Raw genomic sequence first — 25,586 nt, 5'->3', positions numbered from 1 at the left:
TTAAAATATTTTTTGAAATTAAAAAAAAAAACTTTTATTAAGTCAAATAAAATTCAGCGAGCTTCAGGAAAATTAAGAATATTTTTGGAAAGTTCTGCACTTTTCAGAAAAAAAAATCTGGAAACTTAAGGGAAGACTGCGAACTTCAGAGAAGTCTGTGAGGTTTCAGGATATGTGTAATCTTTATGAAGCGTCAGAAAATTGTACTAAATTAAAGAAAGTTTGCGAACTTCATATAAATTTGCAAACCTATGAGAAGTCCGCGAATTTCTGGGAAATTCTACGAACTTCAAACGTATTCTGCCAATTTAATTGAAGTCGGTGAATTTCAGAAAAATTCTGCGAGCTTCAGAAAATTTCAACAAACTTCCGGAAAGTTTCGAAAAGATCAAACAAATTTCAACGAACTCCAGGAAAATTCTGCAAATTTCAGGAAAGTTCGGAAAATTTTAAGAAAGTTCTGAAAATTTCAGGAAAATTCTGGGAACTACAGAGAATCTGTGAACTTCAAATAAGTCTACGAACTTCAGGAAAATTTTACTTAATTTAAGAAAATATGCGAATTTCATTTGCTGAAGCTTTTTGGATGTCTCTGAAGTTCCAAGAAATTCTTAAAAATTACTGCAGAAAATTGTAAAGTAAAGAAAGTCTGCGAGATTCAGGAAAATTTGCGAGCTATGCGAAGTCTGCGAATTTCTGGGAAAATCTGCGAACTTCAAAAGTATTCTGCCAATTTAGTGAAGTCGGTGAGCTTCAGAAAAATTCTGCGAAATTCAGAAAATTTAAACGAGCTTCTGGAAAGTTTTGAAAAGTTCAAAAAAATTTCTGCGGATTGCAGAAAAGTCCAGCATATTTTAAGGAAGTTTGACAAACTTTACGAAATTGCTGCAAATTTTAGGAAAATTCTGGGAACTACAGGGTTTTTGCAAACTTCAAGTAAGTTTAGGAACTTCAGGAAAAATTTAATTCAAGAAAATCTGCGAATTTCGAGAAAATTCTGCGAGCTTCAGAAAAATTCAGCGAGTTTCAGAAAAATTCTGCGAGTTTCAGAAAATTTCAACGAATTCCTGGGAAACATAGAAAAGTACAGAAAAATTTCAAGAAGTCTAGGAAAATTCTACGAATTTCAGGAAAGTTCATCAAATTTTAGAAAAAATCGGAAAACTTCACGAAATTCTGCAAATTTCAGGAAAATTCTAGGAACTTCGAGTAGGTCTACGAACTTCAGACATTTTTTACTTAATTCAAGAAAGTCTGTGAATTTTGGGAAAATTCTGCGAATTTCATTCGCTGAAGTTCTCTGAACATATCTGAAGTTCCAAGAACTTAAATTCTGCGAACTTCAGAAAATTTGAACGACCTTCTGAAAAGTCTTGAAAAGTTCAGAAAAATTTCAAGAACTCCAGGAAATTCTATGAATTTAAGGAAAGTTCGGCAAATTTCAGGAACATTCTGGGAACTTCAGGGAGTCTGTGAACTTTAAGTAAATCTATGAACTTTAAGAAAGTTTTACCTAATTCCAGAAAGTCTGCGAATTTCATTTGGTGAGGTTCTCTGGATAGCTCTGAAGTTCCAAGAAATTATGTACTAAAAAATTGCTCTAAATTAAAGAAAGTCTGCAAACTTCATGTATATTTGCGAACCTATTGATAAGTCCGCAAATTTCTTGTAAATTCTGCGAACTTCAAACGTATTCTGCCAATTTAAGTAAATCAGAAAAATTGTGCGAAATTCAGAACATTTCAACGGCCTTCTGGAAAGTTTTGAAAAGTTCAGAAAACTTTCTGCGAATTTGAGGAAAGTCCACCAAATTTTAAGAAAGTTCGATAAATTTCACGAAAATGCTCAAAATTTTAGGAAAATTCTGAGAATTTCAAGTAAATCTACGAACTTCAGGAAAATTTTACTTAATTCAAGAAAATCTACGAATTTCGAGAAAATTCTGCGAGCTCCAGAAAAATTCTGTGAACTTCAGAAAATTGCAACGAATTTCTGGAAAGTTAAAAGTTTAAACAAATTTCAAGAACTCCAAGAAAATTCTGCGAATTTCAGGAAAGCTCGTGAAACTTCACGAAAATTCTGCAAATTTTAGGAAAATGCTGGGAACTTCAGCGAGATTGTGAACTTAAAGTAAGTCCACGAACTTCAGGAAAATTTAACTTAATTGAAGAAAATCTGCGAATTTCAGGAAAATTCTGCAAATTTCATTTGCTGAAGTTCTCTTGATATCTCTGAAGTTCCAAGAAATTATAAACTAGAAAAAGTTCTAAATTAAAGAAAGTCTGCGAACTTCATGGATATTTGCAAACGTATAAGGAAGTCCGCAAATTTCTAAGAAATTCTACGAACTTCAAAAGTATTCTGCCAACTTAAGTGAAGTCAGTGAAGCTTCAGATAAATTCTGCGAGCTTCAGAAAATTTTAACGAACTTCTGGAAAATTTAGAAACATACAGAAAAATTTCAAGAAGTCCAGGAAAATTCTGAGAATTTCACGAAAGTTCAGCACATTTTAGAAAAGTTCGGCAAACTTCACGAAATTCTACAAATTTCAGGAAAATTCTGGGAAATTCAGGGAGTCTGTGAACTTCAAGTAAGCCTACGAACTTCAGGATTTTTTTTACTTAATTCAAGAAAGTCTGCGAGTTTGATTTGCTGAAGTTCGAAGAAATTCTTAAAAATTTCTACAGAAAATTGTACATAATTAAAGAAAGTCTGCGAACTTCATGGATATTTGCAAACCTATTGGGAAGTCCGCAAATTTCTGGGAAATTCTGCAAACTTCAAACGTATTCTGCCAATTTAAGTGAAGTCAAAATTCAGAAAATTTAAACGAGTTTCTGGAATGTTTTGAAAAGTTCAGAAAAATTTCTGCGAATTACAGGAAAGTCCAGCAAATTTTAAGAAAGTTTGACAAACTTCACGAAATTGCTGCAAATTTTAGGAAAATTCAGGGAACTACAGGGAGTCAACGAACATAATTACTTAATTCAAGAAAATCTGCGAATTTCGAGAAAATTCTGCGAGCTTCAGAAAAATTCTGCGAACTACAGAAAATTTTAACGAACTTCCGGAAAATTTTGAAAAGTTCAGACAAATTTCAAGAACTGCAGGAAAATTCTGCGAATTTCAGGAGTGTTCAGCAAATTTCAGGAAAACTTGTCAAACTTCACGAAAATTCTGAAAATTTCAGAAAAATTCTGGGAACTGCAGGGAGTCTGTGAACTTCAAGTTAGTCTACGAACTTCAGGAAAATTTAACTTAATTGGAGAAAATCTGTGAAGTTCTTTGGATATCTCATAAGTTCCAAGAAATTATGTACTAAAAAAGGTTCTAAATTAAAGAAAGTCTGCGAACTTCATGGATATTTTTGAACCTATTGGGAAGTCCGCAAATTTCTCCGAAATTCTGCGAACTTCAAACGTATTCTGCCAATTTAAGTGAAGTCGGTGAGTTTCAGAAAAATTCAACGGACTTGTGGAAAGTTTGAAAAGTTCAGAAAAATTTCAAGAACTCCAGGAATTTCAGCAAAGTACAGCAAATTTCAGGAAAATTCTGCAAATTTCAGAAAAATTCTGCAAATTTCAGGAAAATTCTGGGAGCTGCAGGGAGTCTGTGAACTTCAAGTAAGTCTACGAACTTCAGGAAAATTTTACTTAATTGAAGAAAATTCTGCGAGCTTCCGAAAAATACTGGCAACATCAGGGAAGGCTGCGAACTTCAGAGAAGTCTGTGATGTTCCCGGATATTTGTAATCTTTGTGAAACGTCAGAAAATTGTACTAAGAAAGTTTGCGAACTTCATGGAAATTTGCGAACCTATGGGAAGTACGCAAATTTCCAAGAAATTCTGCGATCTTCAAAAGCATTCTGCCAGCTTAAGTGAAGCCGGTGAGGTTCAGAAAAATTCTGGGAACTTCAGAAAATTTCAACGAACTTCAGGAAAGTTCCGAAAAGGTCAAACAAATTTCAAGAACTCCACGAAAATTCTGCGAATTACAGGAAAGTTCAGCAAACTTCACGAAGTTCTGAAAATTTCAGGAAAATTCTGGGAACTTCAGGGAGTCTGTGATTTTCAAGTAAGTCTACGAACTTCAGGAAAATTTTAGTTAATTCAAGAAAATCTGCGAATTTCATTTGCTGAAGTTCTCTGGATATCTCTGAAGTTAAAGAAATTCTTAAAAATTTCTGCAGAAAATTGTCCTAAATTAAAGAAAGTCTGCGAACTTAAGTGAAGTCGGTGAGCTTCAGAAAAATTATGCGAAATTCTGTAAATTTAAACGAGTTTCTGGAAAGTTTTGAAAAGTTGAGAAAAATTTCAAGAGCTCCAGGAAAATTCTGCGAATTTCAGGAAAGTCCAGCAATTGTTAGAAAAGTTTGACAAACTTCACGAAAATGCTGCAAATTTTAAGGAAATTCTGAGAATTTCAGGGAGTCTGCAAACTTCAAGTAAGTCTACGAACTTCAGGAAATTTTTACTTAATTGAATAAAATCTGCGAATTTCATTTGCTGAAGTTCTCTGCATATTTCTGAAGTTCCAAGAAATTATGTATAAAAATTGTACTAAATTAAGGAAAGCCTGCGAATTTCATGGATATTTGCAAAACTATTGCGAAGTCCGCAAATTTCTGGGAAATTCTACGAACTTCAAAAGCAATCTGCCAATTTAAGTGAAGTCGATGAGCTTCAAAAAAAAATCAGAACTTCAGAAAATTTCAAGAACTCCAGGAAAATTCTGCGAATTTCAGGAAAGTTCAGCAAATTTTAAGAAAGTTCGGCAAAAATTTCAGGAAAATTCTGGGAACTTCAGGGAGTCTGTGAACTTCAAGTACGTCTACGAACTTCAGGAAAATTTAAGTTAATTCAAGAAAATCTGCGAACTTCATTTACTGAAGTTTTCTGGATATCTTTGAAGTTCCAAGAAATTCTTAAAAATTTCTGCAGAAAATTGTATTAAATTAAAGAAGGTCTGCGAACTTAAGTGAAGTCGGTGAACTTCAGAAAAAATCTGCGAAATTCAGAAAATTTAAACGAGCTTCTGAAAAGTTTTGAAAAGTTCAGACAAATTTCAAGAGCTCCAGGAAAATTCTGCGAATTTCAGGAAAGTTCAGCAAATTTCAGGAAAGCTCGTAAAACTTCACTAAAATTCGGCAAATTTCAGGAAAATTCTGGGAACTGCAGGGAATCTGTGAACTTCAAGTCTACGAACTTCTGGAAAATTTAACTTAATTGAAGAAAATCTGCGATTTTCATTTGCTGAAGTTCTCTGGATATCTCTGAAGTTCGAAGAAATGCTTTAAAATTTCTACAGAAAATTGTACTAAATTAAAGAAAGTCTGCGAACTTCATGGAAATTTGCGAACCTTTTGGGAAGTCCGCAAATTTCTGGGAAAATCTGTGAACTTCAATAGCATTCTGCCAATTTAAGTGAAGTCGATGAGCTTCAGAAAAATTCTGCGAACTTCAGAAAATTTCAAGAACAAAAGGAAAATTCTGCGTGTTTCAGGAAAGATCGGCAAGCTTTAAGAAATTCTGCAAGTTTCAGAACAATACTGGGAACTTCAGGGAGTCTGTGAACTTAAAGTAAGTCTACGAACTTTAGAAAAATTTAACCAAATTCAAGAAAGTATGCGGATTTCATTTGCTGAAGTCCTCTGGATACCTTTGAAGTTCCAAGAATTTCTGGGAAATTCTGCGAACTTCAAAAGTATTCTGCCAATTAAAGTGAAGTCGGTAAGCTTCAGAAAAATTGTGCGAAATTCAGAAAATGTCAACGAGGAAAGTTTTGAAAAGTTCAGAAAAATTAGGAAAGTTCGACAAACTTCACGAAAATGCTGCAAATTTTAGAAACATTCTTCGAACTTCAGGAAAATTAATCTAAATTCAAGAAAATCTGCAAAAATCGAGAAAACTCTGCGAGCTTCAGAAAAATTCTGCGAACTACAGAAAAATTTCAACAAACTTCTAGAAAGTTTTGAAATGTTCAGAAAATTTTTAAGAACTCCAGTAAAATTCTGTGAATTTCAGGAAATTTCAACACATTTTAGTGTAATTCGACAAACTTCACGAAAATTCTACAAATTTCAGGAAAATTCTGAGAACTTCAGGGAGTCTGTGAACTTCAACTAGATCTACGAACTTCAAGAAAATTTAATTTAATTCATGAAGATCTGCGAATTTCGGAAAATCATGAGAATTTCATTTGCTGAAGTTCTCTGGATATCTCTGAAGTTCCAAAAAAATTTTAGAAATGTCTGCAGAAAATTATACTAAATTTAAGAAAGTCTGCGAACTTTCCGTAAATTTTTGGAAGTCCGTAAATTTCTGGGAAATTCTGCGAACTTCAAAAGTATTCTGCTAATGTAAGTGAAGTCGGCGAGCTTATCAGAAAATTCAACAAACTTCTGGAAAGTTCTAAAAAGTTCAGAAAAATTTCAAGATCTCCGGGAAAATTCTGCGAATTTTAGGAAAGTTCAGCAGGTTTTAGGAAAGTTCGGAACTTCACGAAAATTTTGCATATTTCAGGAAAATTCTGGGAACTTCAAGGAGTCTGTGAACTTCATGTAAGTGGACGAACTCAAGGAAAATTTAACTTAATTTAAAAAAGTTCTCGAATATCGGATTAATTCTGCGAATTTAATTTGCTGAAGTTCTTAAACATTTCTTAAGAAAATTGTTCTAAATTAAATAAATTCTGCGGACTTCATGGAAATTTGCGAACCTTTTGCGAAGTCCGCGAATTTCTGGGAAAATCTGTGAGCTTCAAAAGTATTCTGCCTACTTAAGTGAAGTCGATGAGCTTCAGAAAATTTTGCGAGCTTCAGAAAATTTCAACGATTTTTTGGAAAGTTTTGACAAGTTCAGAAAAATTTCAAGAACTTCAGGAAAATTCAGGAAAAATTCAGCAAATTTTAGGAAAGTTCAGCAAATGTCACAAAATTTCTGCAAATTTCAGGAAAATTCTGGGAACTTCAGGGAGACTGTGAACTTCAAGTAAGTCTACGAACTTCAGGAAAATTTAACTTAATTGACGAAAATCTGCGAGTTTCAGGTAAATTCTGCTAATTTCAAAAATATTCTGCCATCTTCTGTAAAGGTGGCGAACTTAATGAAATTTCTGAGAACTGAGGGAAGCTTGCGAACTCAAAAAGATCTTTATAATAAAACCAGCTCAACCTGAGGTCTCCCTGATCACCTGTAGGTTTTTGAAATAATTTCTGATCATACTGGTATCATGGGTGAATATCTGACAGGCGCTATTTGAACTCCTGGACAGTTGAAGATCTTCAGAATAAAACCTTATCAACCTGAAGACTTTAAAAAAAAGATCTGAAATAAACTTCGGGAAAATTATTCTCTAAACTCCAGAACTCTAGAAAAGTTCTTTCCTTGAGGCAAGTTTTTCCCAGAACTCATCTTCTTCTGTTCTTCCTAGAATTTTGGAAAAGTTTTTCCCAGAAATCCAGGGAAATTTTTCTCAGAACTTTAGGGATGTTCTTCCGAGAATATCAAGCAGGTTTTTTCCAAAACTTCAGAAAAGTCCTTCTGGAAGTTTTATCCAGAATTTCAAAGGTGTTCTTCCCAACATTGGGGGAAGTTATCAAAACTTCAGGGAAGCTCTTCCCAGAACTTTAGTAAAGCTCATCCAAAAACTTTAGGGAAGATTTTCCATGAACTTTAGGGATGTTCTGTCTAAAACTATAGAAAAGTTCTTTCAAGCTTCAGGGAAGTTTCTTTGCTAGAAAAATTCTTCCCATATCTTCAGGGAAGTTCTTCTCAGAACTTTAGGAAAATTCCACCCTGACCTATAGGCATGTTCTTCCTAGAACTCCAGAATAGTTTTCTTAGAACTTCATGGAACTTCTTCGCAGAACTTTAGCCGCCCAACATTCGGCGACTGTGTTAGGGAAACCACTTATTCCCATCACGGAAACGCCTCATTTTTTATGCCAAAATTACGAATTTTCGTACACAAAACGCACGGAATTTTTGGGTAATTCAATAGATAATAAAAAAGCGAAAATTTATTGGAGGAATTTCTTGTTAAAATTTTACAATCGTGAGATATTCGCATATGCACAATTTTCAATAGTGACTTTTTGAAAGTTGACAAAGTCTTAATTTTAACAGATTCATAAAAAATACCTATCGGTTGGCGTGATAAGAATTAAAATCCATCATCTCTGGATCCGAATCAGACCACTTTCATGTCGCGACCGACTTTGGTTTTTGAAATTGCACCCCCAATGTTGCCTAAAAAATACATGGTATGTTAGATTTGAACTTATGGGAACTGACATTTGATTGATTACGCCGTGATGGTTGAGTAAAGCTGAGCTATTAGGGTGTTCAACACAGATGAGGCTGGCCAGCTGTATGTTGTTTGGAACGAGGGTGTTGCGTTTGGCATAGATGGCTCACAGCGACTAACGAAGAGCTACTGAATCCGATCAGTAGCGGTGCGGCTTCTTCCTTCATGTGGGCTGCAGCTCGCTGCTTTCGGGCAGCCTTTCGTGTACTGGAGAACAATGTCGATAGCACTGCTGCTGCTGCTGATGATGACGACCGACCGGACAACACCACACACGGTGATTTAATAAGCACCGTTTAGTGAGACCGGATGGAATTCAATTTTGAAATCTGTGTTAGGGAAAGCACTTTTTGCAGATTCGTGGAAAAATTTCCAATCGATTGGCTTGTTTAGAATTGAAATCCATCCGCTATTGACAGAGTTATAAGTGGTCAAAACCTGACCACTTTTCGTAATGCGGTCGATTTTGGTTTTTCGAAATTGCACCTCCAATATGTTGCTGAAAGACGTAATCCTACGTCAAAAGTTACAACCTTTCAAAATCGCCTGGGGTCAAATTGACCCTAAGGCACAGGCAAAGGGTTAAAATTAGTTAATTGAGCTGCGCTTTTAGTTGAACTGCGCTGGTTCTTAAATTTCTCAAAACTACCATGAAGTTCTCTTTGGGCTCTTGGTACAGCCCTGAAATTCATGGAATTGTGTTCTTTAATTTCGAAAAATATATCGTTTATGATACATGATCTGAAAGAGTTTCGTTTTCTGAGCACAATGATATTTTGTTTTTCGATCCCATAGACTTTCATTTCGATTTTTAAGATTCAAGATTTAAAGCAATGTAACAACTTCACTGTTCGAAACTAAACTAACAAATTGGCAGCTCGTTCCCATACTAAGTCCCATCGAGGGGCGCTAAGATGGTAATTTTTACTAATCGCACTTATTTGAAATAGTTCATTACGAGTATGCATTTACCTCAATACCCTTAAAGAACGCAATTATTCTAAAATCTTTAAACTTCCCTGAAATTCTCTGGACTTCTGTAAAATTCCAAAAATATGTCTATAGTGATCGAAATTTTCCAGAAATTCTTCAGACTTTCCAGAAATTCTTGAAACTTTTCAGTTGTTTTTTTTTTTTATTTGCTGACGACCATACAATTTACCGAAACTAACATTCAGAGATCGCAAAACTTGACCCAAAGTCTAAAAATTTCTTAAGTTACTGTGACTTCCATTAAGATCTCTGAGCATCTCGGAAGATTTCTCGATCTAGCTTCCCTGAAGTTTTTGAAACATCTTTAAACAAGTCCATCCCTCTGGAATTCTCTGAAGTTTTCTTGAGCTTGCTGAAGTTCATCGGATATATCTTAAAAGTTTCTGCAGTTTCCCTAAAGCTGGTGGAGCCATTTGAGATTCGTGGCCCGAAATTTGACAGTCGCAGTCTGTTCCCGAAGCTTCTACGAAATCCTCAGTATTTCCTTCCATTCCTCGGAACATTTTAGTATTGTTCCTACACTATTGTGTACCACCTTGAAGTTCTCATTTGTTCTAAAGTGTTTTTTCCTGAAATCTACCCAGCTTATTACTTATTACTGAGCAGTTCCAGGACAAAAGCGCGGCCGAACTTCGCATAATTGTTCGCTAAGGGCAATAAACCAAGTTTGTGATGGAATTCGGCCTAATTTTTCAAAATGACATTATTGATATTTTTCAATAAATCATAGCACGAAAATGGTTCATTAAAATCGAAATGACGTCTAAGATACAGTTGTAGGAAATTTATTTAAAAAAAAATCACAAATTTATCAAAATTAAAGAACCTAATTGTGGTTATTTATTTCTGTCTTGTACAGTTGGTTTCAAATGATTATAATAAAGGGTAAATAACCACTTCGGTCTAGGTGCCTATTTTTGTCCTATCAATCAGTTAACTACCATTATTTCACTCTTAAGAAATCAACAAAACGGTTTTATTTTTACGACACTTAGTTCAAAAGTTACAATACTAACTCTATAAGAACGCATGGTATGATTTAAAAGTCGTTACATCTCACGATTTTGTAATAAAAATAAGTATGAGGAATTATTCTGGAAAGGTTTTTGAAAAACCCTGAGAAACTCAACCAGAATTGCATTGATAATTTAAGGTACACTTCTTGAAGAATTCAAAGTGCATTTGGTGAAATCTTATTTTTATTTCTCATTGGATTATCAGGTAGAAACCAAGGGGTAAGTCACTCAGTACAGTGTGAAAAAAGTAGATCCGGTACAGCTTGGGCACATCCATCGGCACAATCTCGTAGGCATTGGATTGATCATTAAATAAAATGGGAGCACTGCTAAACAGCTGTCACTGAACTTGTTCACAACCACAACCTTCACTGTGTATTTCAGAAACATACTCTAATTGAATATACTATAGGAACTCAGACCAGCAATTCACTTCTCGGTTCACATTTAAATTTGAAATGTAGGCTTCCGAGGGCTGCCGATTGCTATCGATGCCGGACGCAAGTCTTTCAGCTACTACGCAAATGGAGTGTACTACGGTGGTTCCTTCCAGTTGGCGTAGAGGTGTTTTATTCGTCGGTGGAAGGAATCCTTATCCAGCACGATATTCGTCATTTTCACCAAACCAAAACATTCAAGCTGTAAGAAATACCGGTATATTATAATATTCGAATTTTACAAAAAAATCACAGCCTGCCCTATGACCGGCACTGCCGGCACAATCGGCACACTGAGAAAAATGTTGACCCAAGATTGGTGTGCGGAGTGACCTACTCCTTGGTAGAAACAGATACATTTTTTTCTCTTCAAGTATTTTTATTGTATTCGGAAAATTCGAGAATGTATGTATTAGCTGTATTTTTTAACACAACGGAAAAAAACCTATTCAAAAGTCACCCCTCACCTGTAATTACTATGTCCAACCAATTAACCGAGAGCCGTTAGCATTAGTTGCCATCTCTCAAAGAGCATCTGCCTGGTCCATTCTCTAGAGAACAGATTAAAGAGGAGCAATATATCACGTTACAGCTTTGTAAACAAACCAAAACATCAACAACAGCAAATACAGTCAACAAAGATGTGAGCGGATGTCTCGCCTACTTGGACTACATACTTGGACGAAAGAAGAGAACTACTAACTGTTGTTGTTATTGTTGTTATTTCATGTAGCGATGTTGTTGCTTTGCTAGAGAGTGTCCAAATATTTGTCCGCCTTTGGTTTACCGGCAACCCGAATAAAAATAGAAGTGGAAAGCATTCTGTTAAGATGTTTCGCTACTTTTCGTTACTCGGGATGCCATATCTAACGTGATTAATTTCTTGATTACCCTTTCTGCTGAGCCACATCCTCGCCGAGTAGCAAATATTTGAGATATGATAAGGAAGCTCCAATCTCGGTTGGGCTCTGTGCGGCGAAATAATTTCTTTGCATCGGCATTTCGAGGTTATTTTTAACCTGTCACTAAAAGCAACTAAATTCCATTTTTACTACAGAGGTTATAGGCGAAGCGAGAGAGAGAGAGTCGGTTTTTGGGAATGCATCAAACCGAGCAAACACGAAATATATGATCGTACTAAAATTAAATTTTATAGGAATCTATTTTCATGCATCTTCTCCAATGCAGCCAACAACGCGGCATCTGCATTTCCTAATTAATTAATGCAAGTCTTCCATTAAACTGAGCATCGCTAAACGCTGAAATGATTGAATTTTCGCTTGAACTAATCTCCATAAACATCGACGCTAAAAATCGCACAACAGCGGGGGGGGGGGGACGGCGACGTCAAAAAAAAATGGCACACTTGGATGATGACGATTAAAAATGATAATAACAACGAAAATCGTGTCTGTGCTTCGCTCGTGTCTGTGACTGCCTGCCTTTGTGTGGTTGGTGATGTTGATTTATGGATCGCGGGGCGGCACGCGGATTGCTATGATTTCGACCTAAATAATTTCTATATTCTCTATTTCTCTCTTCTGCCTTCTTTCCGGCAAAGCGCCCAAAGAAAATAATGATTGGCTTTGGGTTGGAGCCCGGTACGTACTATTTAGTTTTCAAAATCAGATCATTTTTTATCCGATTGTCCGCTTTGTGTGATAAAAGTTTTATAACTTTATTATCGCCGGTTTTTTTTGACCGAACAAAATTGATTAACAAAAAAGGGGTAGAAGAAAACGGGCGCAGCCAAAGGGGAGTTCGCTTGAAAAGCTTTCCTTTTGATTGAGGTTATGATTTTGTTGTGATTCGCTTTTTTTCTTCGACCGTCGAACCGTACAAGAACGCACCGTTTGGTTGGTTCAATGAGGACAATGTCATCCTAATCAAATAAGGGTGGAAAAAATGATGATGATGATGATGTCCCTTGAGGGAGTTTTTGCTGAAGGAATTTCACGAAACTTGAGAGACATCTTTGCCGCTGTTCAATTGAGCTTGATAATTTTGATTGATAAGAAAACATCCATCCCCTAAAGCACCGTTTCTCAATTTATGGGAAAAGAAAATTAAAAGAAATTTTCAACCAAATGGATGTATGAATTGAAATTTTCATTTACTAATTTAATCTCTTAACGGAATCATGCTTTCTGAAATATTCTGGCGTTTCAAAATCCTTTAGGAACTTCAAAGCCATTCATGGGATTAAACTTATATTTTGGCATTTTTAGAACAATTTTAACACTTCAAGATTATTATTAAAGTTGTCGTTTCGATGGTCTCAGAAGGAAACGCGTTTTCAGAGGCGTCTCGATTGCATGTTCACCCTGTTCATGAAAAATCTAATCATGTGTTTGTACATTTTTTATTGTTTCACTAAACCGTTACATTTTGCGAGAGATAAGAAAACGTCAACCTCAGAAAACTGACACAGCGTGTTCGCCTTCGGGAATGAACTAACAGGGTGAAACGCTTAGTTGTCGTTGCTTAAATTTCCGATGTTATAATTCGCCTAAAGGAAGCCTATAGGTATGAATAAACAAAAAGAAACGCATAAATTTCTGCTATTACATTTTTCGAAACTCAGCAACAGAACGTCAATTTTGCTGAGACCTCAGTAAAACAGATTGCCGAGCACTCGGCTGTGCTATACTTGGTAAAAATTGAAAATTTTTTCAGTGTGTATTTTTTCTGAAAAAATCTATCTCAGACGTCATTTCGATTAGATGAGCTGTTTTCGTGCTATGATTTATTAAAAAATATCGAATATAATATTTTGAAAAACATGTTTATGAGCCAAAATGGCGGAATTCCAGTACACACTTTGTTCAGTAATTAACCACTTCATTTGAGCAGATAAAATGACGTTTACTACCACTTGAACTTTGAAATGAAACATTATTTTGAGATTTTTTCATCTAGAACCTCTAGAAAAGTAGCCAACATTTGTGCGTTTCATTAAAAAATAGAAATTAGTTGGTCCAGTTTTGTGAAATCGCTGGTAGTCACACCAAAACTGCTTGACAAAGTGGTCAATTATGCGACCAACCTAATTGTTTTTAATTTTTTCGCTATTTAGCCTGGAACTGCTTGCTCCCTTTCATATGTTTCGTTTTATTAAAGGGATTATGCCTTGTTCAGACTACAGAGTTAGAGCACGTTAAAAGAGTTTTCTAGTAATTTTAGGCTTTCTTGTAATTATCTGGAATACCTTTCGGTATTTTCTAATGAACTTAGAACTCATCGGAATCCATCTTCGTATTCCTCGAAATACGTCTTGATTATTCTCTGGTATCCGTCTTGATTATTCTCTGGTATCCGTCTTGGAATTTTGTGCTATCCCTGTCAGGATTCTCCAGAATCATCCCTGTTAGGATTCTCCAGAATCATCCCTGTTGGGATTCTCCAGAATCATTCCCTGTTGGGATTCTCCAGAATCATCCCTGTTAGGATTCTCCAGAATCATCCCTGTTAGGATTCTCCAGAAACATCCCTGTTTGGATTCTCCAGAATCCCTGTAAGGATTATCTAGAATCATCCCTGTTAGGATTACCTAGAATCATCCCTGTTGGGATTCTCCAGACTCATCCCTGTTGGGATTCTCCAGAATCATCCCTGTTGGGATTCTCCAGAATCATCCCTGTTGGGATTCTCCAGAATCATCCCTGTTGGGATTCTCCAGAATCATCCCTGTTGGGATTCTGCAGAATCATCCCTGTTGGGATTCTCCAGAATCATCCCTGTTGGGATTCTCCAGAATCATCCCTGTTGGGATTCTCCAGAATCATCCCTGTTGGGATTCTCCATAATCATCCCTGTTGGGATTCTCCAGAATCATCCCTGTTGGGATTCTCCAGAATCATCCCTGTTGGGATTCTCCAGAATCATCCCTGTTGGGATTCTCCAGAATCATCCCTGTTGGGATTCTCCAGAATCATCCCTGTTGGGATTCTCCAGAATCATCCCTGTTGGGATTCTCCAGAATCATCCCTGTTGGGATTCTCCAGAATCATCCCTGTTGGGATTCTCCAGAATCATCCCTGTTGGGATTCTCCAGAATCATCCCTGTTGGGATTCTCCAGAATCATCCCTGTTGGGATTCTCCAGAATCATCCCTGTTGGGATTCTCCAGAATCATCCCTGTTGGGATTCTCCAGAATCATCCCTGTTGGGATTCTCCAGAATCATCCCTGTTGGGATTCTCCAGAATCATCCCTGTTGGGATTCTCCAGAATCATCCCTGTTGGGATTCTCCAGAATCATCCCTGTTGGGATTCTCCAGAATCATTCCTGTTGGGATTCTCCAGAATCATCCCTGTTGGGATTCTCCAGAATCCCTGTTGGGATTCTCCAGAATCCCTGTTGGGATTCTCCAGAATCATCCCTGTTGGGATTCTCCAGAATCATCCCTGTTGGGATTCTCCAGAATCATCCCTGTTGGGATTCTCCAGAATCATCCCTGTTGGGATTCTCCAGAATCATCCCTGTTGGGATTCTCCAGAATCATCCCTGTTGGGATTCTCCAGAATCATCCCTGTTGGGATTCTCCAGAATCATCCCTGTTGGGATTCTCCAGAATCATCCCTGTTGGGATTCTCCAGAATCATCCCTGTTGGGATTCTCCAGAATCATCCCTGTTGGGATTCTCCAGAATCATCCCTGTTGGGATTCTCCAGAATCATCCCTGTTGGGATTCTCCAGAATCATCCCTGTTGGGATTCTCCAGAATCATCCCTGTTGGGATTCTCCAGAATCATCCCTGTTGGGATTCTCCAGAATCATCCCTGTTGGGATTCTCCAGAATCATCCCTGTTGGGATTCTCCAGAATCATCCCTGTTGGGATTCTCCAGAATCATCCCTGTTGGGATTCTCCAGAATCATCCCTGTTGGGATTCTCCAGAATCATCCCTGTTGGGATTCTCCAGAATCATCCCTGTTGGGATTCTCCAGAATCATCCCTGTTGGGATTCTCCAGAATCATCCCTGTTGGGATTCTCCAGAATCCCTGTTGGGATTCTCCAGAATCCCTGTTGGGATTCTCCAGAATCCCTGTTGGGATTCTCCAGAATCCTTGTTGGGATTCTCCAGAATCCCTGTTGGGATTCTCCAGAATCCCTGTTGGGATTCTCCAGAATCCCTGTTGGGATTCTCCAGAATCCCTGTTGGGATTCTCCAGAATCCCTGTTGGGATTCTCCAGAATCCCTGTTGGGATTCTCCAGAATCCCTGTTGGGCTTCTCCAGAATCCCTGTTGGGATTCTCCAGAATCCCTGTTGGGATTCTCCAGAATCCCTGTTGGGATTCTCCAGAATCCCTGTTGGGATTCTCCAGAATCCCTGTTGGGATTCTCCAGAATCCCTGTTGGGATTCTCCAGAATCCCTGTTGGGATTCTCCAGAATCCCTGTTGGGATTCTCCAGAATCCCTGTTGGGATTCTCCAGAATCCCTGTTGGGATTCTCCAGAATCCCTGTTGGGATTCTCCAGAATCCCTGTTGGGATTCTCCAGAATCCCTGTTGGGATTCTCCAAAATCCCTGTTAGGATTCTCCAGAATCCCTGTTGGGATTCTCCAGAATCCTTGTTGGGATTCTCCAGAATCTCTTTTGGGACTCGTTGCAATTCCTCTCGGGATTTTTTGTGTCTTGGACTCTTGGGAATCTCTCTTGTAGGATACTCTGGATCCCTGGATTCTCCGATCGAAGATTCAATACCATTTCTAGACAAACCAGTTTTTGGTTGAAAGCCTGGTTAGGGACTTTGCATAAATCACGGTAGCAGTGTGATTTAAAAAGGGACCAAAATTTCAGGTTTTTTTAGATTCTCCAAAATTTGTCAAGAGATTATCAAAGATTCTTCGGAATCTCTATTGTACATCCTATGGTGTTTATGGACGACTCTTTGGGCATCTCCGGCATACTTTTTGGAATACTCTAGAATCCTTCGTGTAATATTCACCGGAATTCCTCTTTGGATTTCTCTGGAATTCCTCTTTGTAATTCTCCAGAATCACTTTTTGGAAACCTCCAGAATCCCTCTTTGGAATTCTTCAGAATCCCTCCTTGGAATTCTTCAGAATCCCTATTGGGAATTCTCCAGAATCCCTGTTGGGATTCTCCACAATCCCTGTTGGGATTGTCCAGAATCCCTGTCAGGATTCTCCAGAATCCCTGTCAGGATTCTCCAGAATCCCTGTCAGGATTCTCCAGAATCCCTGTTGGGATTCTCCAGGGATTCTCTTGGGACTCGTCGCAATTCCTGCCGGGATTTTTTGCGCCTTGGACTCTTGGGAATCTCTCTTGTAGGGTAATTCTCCGGAATTCCTCTTTGTAATTCTACAGAATGCCTATTTAGATTTCTCCGGAAATCCTGTTTGGAATTCTCCGAAATTCCTCTTTGGAATTCTACGGAATCACTCTTCGGAAATCTGCAGTCTCTGGAATTGTAATTCTCCGGAATTCCTCTTTGGAATTCTACGGAATTCCTATTTGGATTTCTCCGGAAATCCTCTTTGGAACTCTCCAGAATTTCTCTTTGGAATTCTTCAGAACCTTCTTTGGAATTCTTCAGAATCCGTATTGGGAATTCTCTGGAATCCTTCTTGGGAATTCTCCGGAATTCCTCTTGAGAATTCTTAGAAATCGCTCTTGATAATTCTCCGGAATCCCTCTAGGGAATCCTCCGATATCCCTCTTTTGAATGCTCCAAAATCCCTCTAGGAAATTCTCCGGAATTTCTCTTGGGGATTCCCCGGAATTCCTTTTGGGGATTCTGCGGAATTCAGTAAACAGAAGTTGTTTCTGGCCATCAGGCCGGATTTCCTTCTGTTGTTTGGTTAAAAATAGGTCAACTACGTTTTCCACCGTTTCTAACACTAGTTTGGCGGACACTTGTATATTCGGCCACTATATACAAAAGGCAAGATTCCTAATGTACGGAACATCCGTAAAAAAAGGAACAATTTATGAAAGTGATTGTAAAGCTCCACAGATTTTTTTTTTGTTGATAATGAATTCAGAGTTGCGACCGAAGCATGGACCCAGGAAAGGTTCTCCTGAAGATCTGGACATCGGAAAACGTGAAACTGATCCTATCGCCCTGTGATTTTTTTGACGTAGGACGTCTGTGATTTCTATATGGGATGGGGGTACACTTTGTGAAAACCAAAAATGGAACATGTAACGAAATTATGAAAGATTTTGAACGTTAATAACTCAGCTGTCCCTGGACCAATTTCAATAATTTTATCACCAATCGATCAGACATTGTCCTACGCATCGATAACAATGCTTTTGATCGTTGAGTTTTAACAATAAACTATTGAAAAAGTGGTAAAGCTGCTTCCCCAACACTGTCATCAGAGAGTCGTTAGTAGACGAAACAAGTCGAAGTGGTATTCGCATCTGATCTTCGGGCGTGTGTGAATAAGGAGGATGCAATTGTTTAACATTTTCCTCATCGCCTTATTCAGAACCAATGACCACACAAAATGCTCTCCAGAGTTGTAATCTTGTAACTAAACTTGAAAGCAAGGGTGCAAGTGATTTTGATCGATTCTCTTCATCGACTTTCTGTTTCGTTAATAACTCGACGGCAAACACATTTATTGATACGTTTGTTGCTCTGGATGATAAAAGAGCATAGCAAAAATAGTGCGAAATAGGTTAGTGAAGCCATGGTCATCAAAAGAGGAAATCGATGAAGGGAATTGACTTTCACCCATCTGCTTCTAACACCAAAAAACATGAACTACACTTTTTTCTAGGGATGTCTTAAAATCAAATTATTCGATTAACGATGAATCGTAAAGATTTTTCCAGCTACTCGATTAAATATTTCTCGATGAACATTTCAAATGGTCCTATCTGCTTTGATCGATTCTCTTCATCGACTTTCTCTTTCGTTAATAACTCAGCTGCAAAACCTTTCCCTGTTGTATTTGACGTTTTGGACGCTAGATAAGAACCTCCTTTATCAAACTATGTGGTAGAATTAGCGCGAAATCTGTTTGCATAGCAGTGGTTATGAAAAGAGAAAATCGATGAAGAGAATCGATCAAAGCAGATAGGACCATTTGAAATGTTCATCGAGATTTAATGAATTTTCAATTATTCGAGCGCGTAACCGTCATCCCTTATCATTTCTACTCGTTTGATTTAGCGCAGTAGAGAAAATAAATAAAAGAACTAATTTATCTGAACAGGCATAGAGAAGAGCCATGATGTGGAACAGAATCATAAATTCGTCGAAAAAAGGGTTAAGCGTCTTTCTGCTGAAGGCTAAGATCGACCAACTTGTTGAGAGAAGGAGTTTAACGAGAAAAACTAAAAAGGGGAGGAGCTTTCGCTGGGTGAACACTGATATTCTACGGCCTTTCATCCTGTCGCAGACACCAGTTCAACCCCTGTTCAGCAGCACCCGGGCCGAGACTACTGCGAGTGCCCAATCATTGAACCGAAGAATATGGGATACCCTTTTCAGGGCCACCAAGATTGTCCAAAAGAGTTAAATTTCTGAACATGTCCCAACCTAAATTCATATCAAAAGATTCTTTTCAGGGCAGTCATAGTCATACTAAAGAGAATAAACAGAGAGAGAGCCCCGCTCAAATTCCTATTCCTACAAAAAACACAAGCTTCTGCTGCAGTTAACAAGTAACATTTATCATATAAGACCACGTAGTCCTACGTCACCATTGTGTACAACCCCATAGGGCTGTCCCTTGTAGTTTTTAAAACGGTCCTCTGGTAAATCCGAAACATCCATAAAAGTGGCAAAGTCATGGAACCACCGATCGAGCTAAACACTACAAATTCCATGATTCCAGGTTACTTCGATAAATTTGCGATGCTTTGAAATCAGGTTAGGGAGTGTTGACTCGGGACAACATGTGGCATGTGGAAACATTTCCACGCAGTTAAGAATACAATATTTGCCAGTTTCAGTTATCATCTTATGTTGAAATGTAGTTAAACATGCATTCGTAATGGATAACAGTTGTATCCTCCAGGTAAAGCGGAAAGTTTCCAGCACTCAAACCTATTATTAGCTTCCACACCAACATGCTAAAATGCGTGACCACACTGTACTATTTTCCAATTGATTTCAACGTGAATCCAAAGCTCTCCGCAGCCACTTATCACAAGGTTATATTTTCGGTTCACTTCGCCGTTGCTTCACACACCAAACCGGTGCTACTTCCATCCTCTTCTGATCACCACCGTCGTGATAAAAAAAAAACTACAAACTTTGCATATTCCAACGTTATCTGGTCCTCTTCACCGGAGACCCAACACGTAGCCAATTTACCCGGAGGACACTTTTAGCATTTTCCACCAGAGCAACACTTGACATAAAACGAAATTTTCATCGCGAGCCACCTCGACTCGTGCCGATCTCGGTTACTGCACTGCACGAACTTTCCACTCTGGGTTTTTTTTTTTTGTTTGATTCCTCCACTGCACTGAACCAAAAATTACAACGCAACGCTCTTGACCGTGTCAAGGGAGCACGGCAGCAAGAGCAAAAGAGCACACCACAATTCGCCAGCGGTCAATTTTCCACTAAAAAAAAATAAAAATAAAAATAAAGACACTATTTATCACACATTCTCCGGACGTTGGAAACGCTTTCCAACTGACTCCGACGACCACCGCACACTGGAGGCGAGCTCATCCGATATTACGGTGTTCCGTTCCGTTCGATTACCAACGACGAGCGTGCCCGGGCAACGGTCATGCCACGGAATGAATGCCAGTTCAGTTGCTAAATCAGAAACCAGCAGCAACACCCCCTTCCCACCCCCAGAGCCCAGACCCACAGTTTTCACTTACATCCGCGCGAGATGCAGCCGGTCCTGCGTGGAAAGATGCTCGACCTGAGCCATCTCGCTAACTAAATCGGAGTGCTCCATTTTGCCGATATCGAAGCTCAACTTTCGGCCGATGCTCCTCCGCTGTTGTTGTTTCTTCCGATGCTGATGATGATGATGATGATGATCTTCGTCTTCAGCAGCGTTAATTGACGTGTTGGGGATTGCTGCGATTTGCCGAGACTGCTCCTCCGTCGTTTTCGCCGCACTCTTTGATCGCTCTTTGGACGCCCGATGATTGATGATGATGACGACGGTGGGTTCGCTCTAGTTTGCAGAAGAGGAGCAGGTCGTTCAATATCCGAAACCACTTAGGCCCGCAGTCGAGCGCAGGTTATTCGGAAGTCACGCTCGTTTGGTCCAAGTTGACTTGGAGATTTACTAATTGCATTAGCACTTGGTACTTTTGCAATGGTGATGCGATGACGATGATGATGATGATGACGGTGGAGGACCTAGCCGATGCCTCGCCACCAATGTGGAACGCATCGTAGTAGGCTCACTCTCTCTCTCGCACTTTGTTCTCTCAATCTCCTGAGTGAGTGTTTTTCAGTTTCTCGCCAAACTGTGAATCGCTGATAGCTGAGCTGCGTGGTGCACGGCGCGGCGGTGGTTCAAACCAATTTGGGGATCTGTTGAGAGAGAGGAAAGAAATGGGAAATAAATTATCATTGAGGTTGATTCAATCGTGTCGTCGTCGTCGTCTTCGTCGTCGTTTCCGTCATTGGACATTTCAGGGGGGGGGGGGATATAAACAACAAGGCAACAAATTGAGAATCGAGCAAAACAAACTGTGCTATTAATCGGCGTGAAATCGATCAATGGGGTTGATGAAATCTGCGTTGATGGGGTTTGAAGGAGATGGATGGCATTGTTTCTACATTGATAACGATTTCAGTTCCAGACAATTTGGGACAAACGCGCAGTGGCGATCGGGAAATTAGCATTGATGTGCTATTTTCTGGTTGGCGCCCATCAGAAGCGTAACTAAGTGGGTTGGATCAGGATTTTTTGACGTAGAACTACGTCTTTGTCGACTATACTGGGGTACAAATCAAAAAATATGTATGGTAAAATAGTGTTAGGTTTTGAACGCTTGTAACTTTGTCATTTATAGATGAAATTAAAATCCAAATACGCCAATCGATAGGATATTACTTAACCAATCTGCTGAAATAAATACTTTTGCTATCTTTAATCAAAAAACTTTTGAAAAATACGCGAATGATAATTTTATCACTGTTTTCATGAACTAAACGTTTTCCCCAAACCCAGTCATCATAAACCTTGGTTGCACATCATTCTGCTTGAACCTGAAAAGATATAAAACAGCCCTGCTTTTCTGCCTCTGCTCATTTCCGCTTCGGACGGCGTGGCACTAGGTCCTGCAGCAAGCAAAACCCCCTTCCCCTTAACAACAACCTGAAAAAGACATGGACTTTGACGATCACTTTTTTCCGGGAAATAAATTTTAAGCAAACCACAATTAGGGGTTGTTCATTAACTACTTAGACAATTTTTTGGGACCCCCCCCCCCTGCATAGACAATTGTCCGTACATTTTTTTTAATTTGTATGGGCTGTAAATAATTGCCATCCCTCCCATTAAAGTCTGTCTACGTAGTTTATGAACAGCCCCTTATAAGGAAAAACATTTTTTTGTACGTAGAGCCAAAATTTTCAAAACAAATTGCTTAAGAGGAGACATTTATGAATTACCAACAACTGACTGTAAAACATATCTGGTACCTCTATATATATGCAATTAGATTAACATCCAAAGTCCATCCTTTTTTCCATATTCTGCACAAAAGATACGTTCTGCCCCGCCCATTCATAATAATAAGTATAATAGTCAAAAATGCATGACAAACATCAATTTTGCGTGGTTCTACGTCATACTGCGGTCGTGTCTAGGACACAACTCTTTATTGTGTTTTGTATTAATTTATTTGTACAGGCTCAATCGAATAAACTTTACAGAGCCAAGTTATCATTTGCGTTTTACATAATTCATGTCTTAAATCTAAAGTTAGTGGAATTGTAGGATCAGGAATCGAAATGCACATGAAATTGATAATATTTTGGAACACCAAGTGCTTAATACAAAATCGAAATTACAACAAATTCTTTTGAGAATGCTGGGAAAATCCGATAGACCGAAAACTTTTGAATTCTCGAAGCTGGGAAAACTCCAAAAACTGGCAAAAGCCACGAAACATCGAGAGCTCTTTAAATCAGATTCGATCCGAAATGACCCCTACATAAAAACGACTGTCAAAAAGCACTGTTTAAAGATAATCATATAGTTTCATCAGGAATATTGTTCAAACAAACGCACACTTTGACGGTCTGGATCTCCAAAACCTTAGGCAATCATAAACCTGCAAAAAAGGTACAAAGTTTTCTTCTAATAACGAGCCTATATGTTGCGTCAGTATGATCAGAAAGACATATCTCCATACTGGAAACATAAACAAGACAATCGTGGTAATGAAAGTTATCCAGGACATCTTGAAAATTCGGTCTTAAAGTTCTACAGGTTCAACAAACTATTATACGATGGCCCTAAGTAGAACACAATATCCCGATCGGAATTTTGATCCCCTAGAGTTTCATTGAACTCAAAAGCATTCTGTAGAATACATAGCTATGTTGTCAGAATATCTCTGGTTCTACAAATCATCCTGAAGTTTAGATCATCAAGTTCTACAGGCTCAAACGTGACTTTTACGATGTATCAATCGATTTTTTTGAACCCAACCCACATCATAGAGCTCCATTACATCATGTGGGTCATATAACGGTGTTACCAAAATATGTTCGATTCTCCAAGTTGTCCTGGAGTTCATATCTTAACGTTTTACGGATTCAACGAGGTATTGTACGATGGCTCGACTAAATTTGTGAATCAAAAAGCATTCTGGAGCCCCATTACATCTTGCGGAATATGTAGCTATAATGACAACATATTTTGGGGTCTCCAAAATATCATGAGGATTGGATCTTGATGATCTATAGGCTCAACGAAATGTTGTATAATGTCCAGATGCATTATGCGAATCCATGCAGCTCCATGGGACTTCATCATATTAAGGGCGATAAGCAGTTGTTTTAACTAAATATGTTTCATTATCCAAACTGTCGTGAAGTTCAGATCTTGATGTTCCTCTGATTCAACGATGTATTGTACGATGGCTCGACTAAATTTGTGAATCCAAAAAGCATTCTGGCGCCCCATTACATCATGCGGAATATGTAATTGTAATGACATAATATTTTGCGGTCTCCAAGTTATCCTGAGGATTGGGTCTTGATGATCTAAAGGCTCAACTAAAGGTTGTACGATGTCCAGATGTATGATACAAATCCATGAAGCTCCGTGGATCTTCATCACATTAAGGGAGATAAGCAGTTGTTTTAACTAAATATGTTCCATTATCCAAACTGCCCTGAAGTTCAGATCTTGATGTTCCTCTGATTCAACGAGGTATTTAACGATGTCTCGACTAAATTTGTGAATCCAAAAAGCATTCTAGAGCCCCATAACATCCTGCGGAATATGAAGTTGTAATGACAACATATTTTGGGGTCTCCAAGATATCCTGAGGATTGGATCTTGATGATCTATAGGCTCAACAAAATGTTGTATGATGTCCAGATGTATGATACGAACCAATGAAGCTCCACGGGAGTTTATCGCATAAAGGGAGATAAGAAATTGTATTAACTAAAAATGTTCCATACCCCAAATTTACCGGGAGTTCAAATCTCGAAGTTCCTCTGATTCAACGAGGTATTGTACGATGGCTCGACTAAATTTGTGAATCCAAAAAGCATTCTGGAGCCCCATTACATCCTGCGGAATATGTAGTTGTAATGGCAAAATATTTGGGGGTCTCGAAGTTATCCTGAGGATTGGGTCTTGATGATCTATAGGCTCAACAAAAGGTTGTATGATGTCCAGAGAAATGATACGAACCCATGCAGCTCCGTGGAACTTCATCACATCAAGGGAAGTAAGAATTTGTATTATCAAAATATGTTTCATTATCCAAACTGCCCTGAAGTTCAGATCTTGATGTTCCTCTGATTCAACGAGGTATTGGACCATGGCTCGACTAAATTTGTGAATCAAAAAGCTTTATGGAGCCCCATTACATCTTGTGGAATATGTAGCTGTAATGACACAATATTTTGGGGTCTCCAAGTTATCCTGAGGATTGGGTCTTGATGAGCTATAGGCTCAACAAAAGGTTGTATGATGTTCGGATGTATGATACGAACCCATGCAGCTCCGTGGGAGTTTATCACATAAAGGGAGATAAGAAATTGCATTATCTAAATATGTTTCAGACCCCAAATTAACCGGGAGTTCAAATCTCGATGTTCTTTTGATTCAACGAGGTATTGTACGATGACTCGACTTAATTTGTGAATCCAAAAAGCTTTCTGGAGCCCCATTACATCCTGCGGAATATGTAGCTGTAATGGCAAAATATTTTTGGGACTCCAAGTTATCCTGAGGATTGGGTCTTGATGATCTATAGGCTCAACTAAAGGTTGTATGATGTCCAGAAGTATGATACGAACCCATGCAGCTCCGTTGGAGATTATAACATCAAGGGAGATAAGAAATTGTATGAACTAGATAAATTCCATACCCCAAATTAACCGGGAGTCCAGTACCTGTCCTTTTAAATTTTCTTAGGATCTTTCTTCACAGGACAGACGTCCTTTGCGTGAGAGGAATCACCACAATTCATGCATTTAGCTGGCATGTAGCAATGTTTGGCTGCGTGACCCCATCCCCCACTTACGGCACTGGGTGAGGAGGTTTTGGAAATTTCCTCCTGTCTTCCTGAAGTGGTTCCACTTGAGTCGGACATGGAACATATTTAAGGGTAGCTTTTTCTAAGACCTTAAGGTTGTTTAGTTCACTAGATTTCAAGTGAACTAAAGGTTGT

The 25,586-nt window shown here is 38.4% G+C and overlaps 1 protein-coding gene across 1 annotated transcript in view; it reads right to left on the bottom strand.

Annotated features, from left to right (window-relative positions):
- Positions 1 to 25,586, bottom strand: part of LOC135707571 (protein phosphatase 1 regulatory subunit 16A-like) — a 354,713-nt gene that overhangs the window by 161,302 nt on the left and 167,825 nt on the right. The window contains exon 4 of the mRNA XM_065229442.1: positions 20,583 to 21,252. Coding sequence (XP_065085514.1) covers positions 20,583 to 20,662 — 80 coding nt within the window. The 5' untranslated portion in view covers positions 20,663 to 21,252. The remainder of the gene's footprint in view (positions 1 to 20,582; positions 21,253 to 25,586) is intronic.

The sequence above is a fragment of the Ochlerotatus camptorhynchus genome, unplaced genomic scaffold (genome assembly GCF_037179485.1).
Source record: "Ochlerotatus camptorhynchus isolate MF236.1 unplaced genomic scaffold, CSIRO-AGI_Acam_v1.1 ptg000314l, whole genome shotgun sequence".
In the NCBI taxonomy this organism is placed as follows: Eukaryota; Metazoa; Arthropoda; class Insecta; order Diptera; family Culicidae; genus Ochlerotatus; species Ochlerotatus camptorhynchus.
This window is presented reverse-complemented; position numbering and strand designations above follow the sequence as displayed.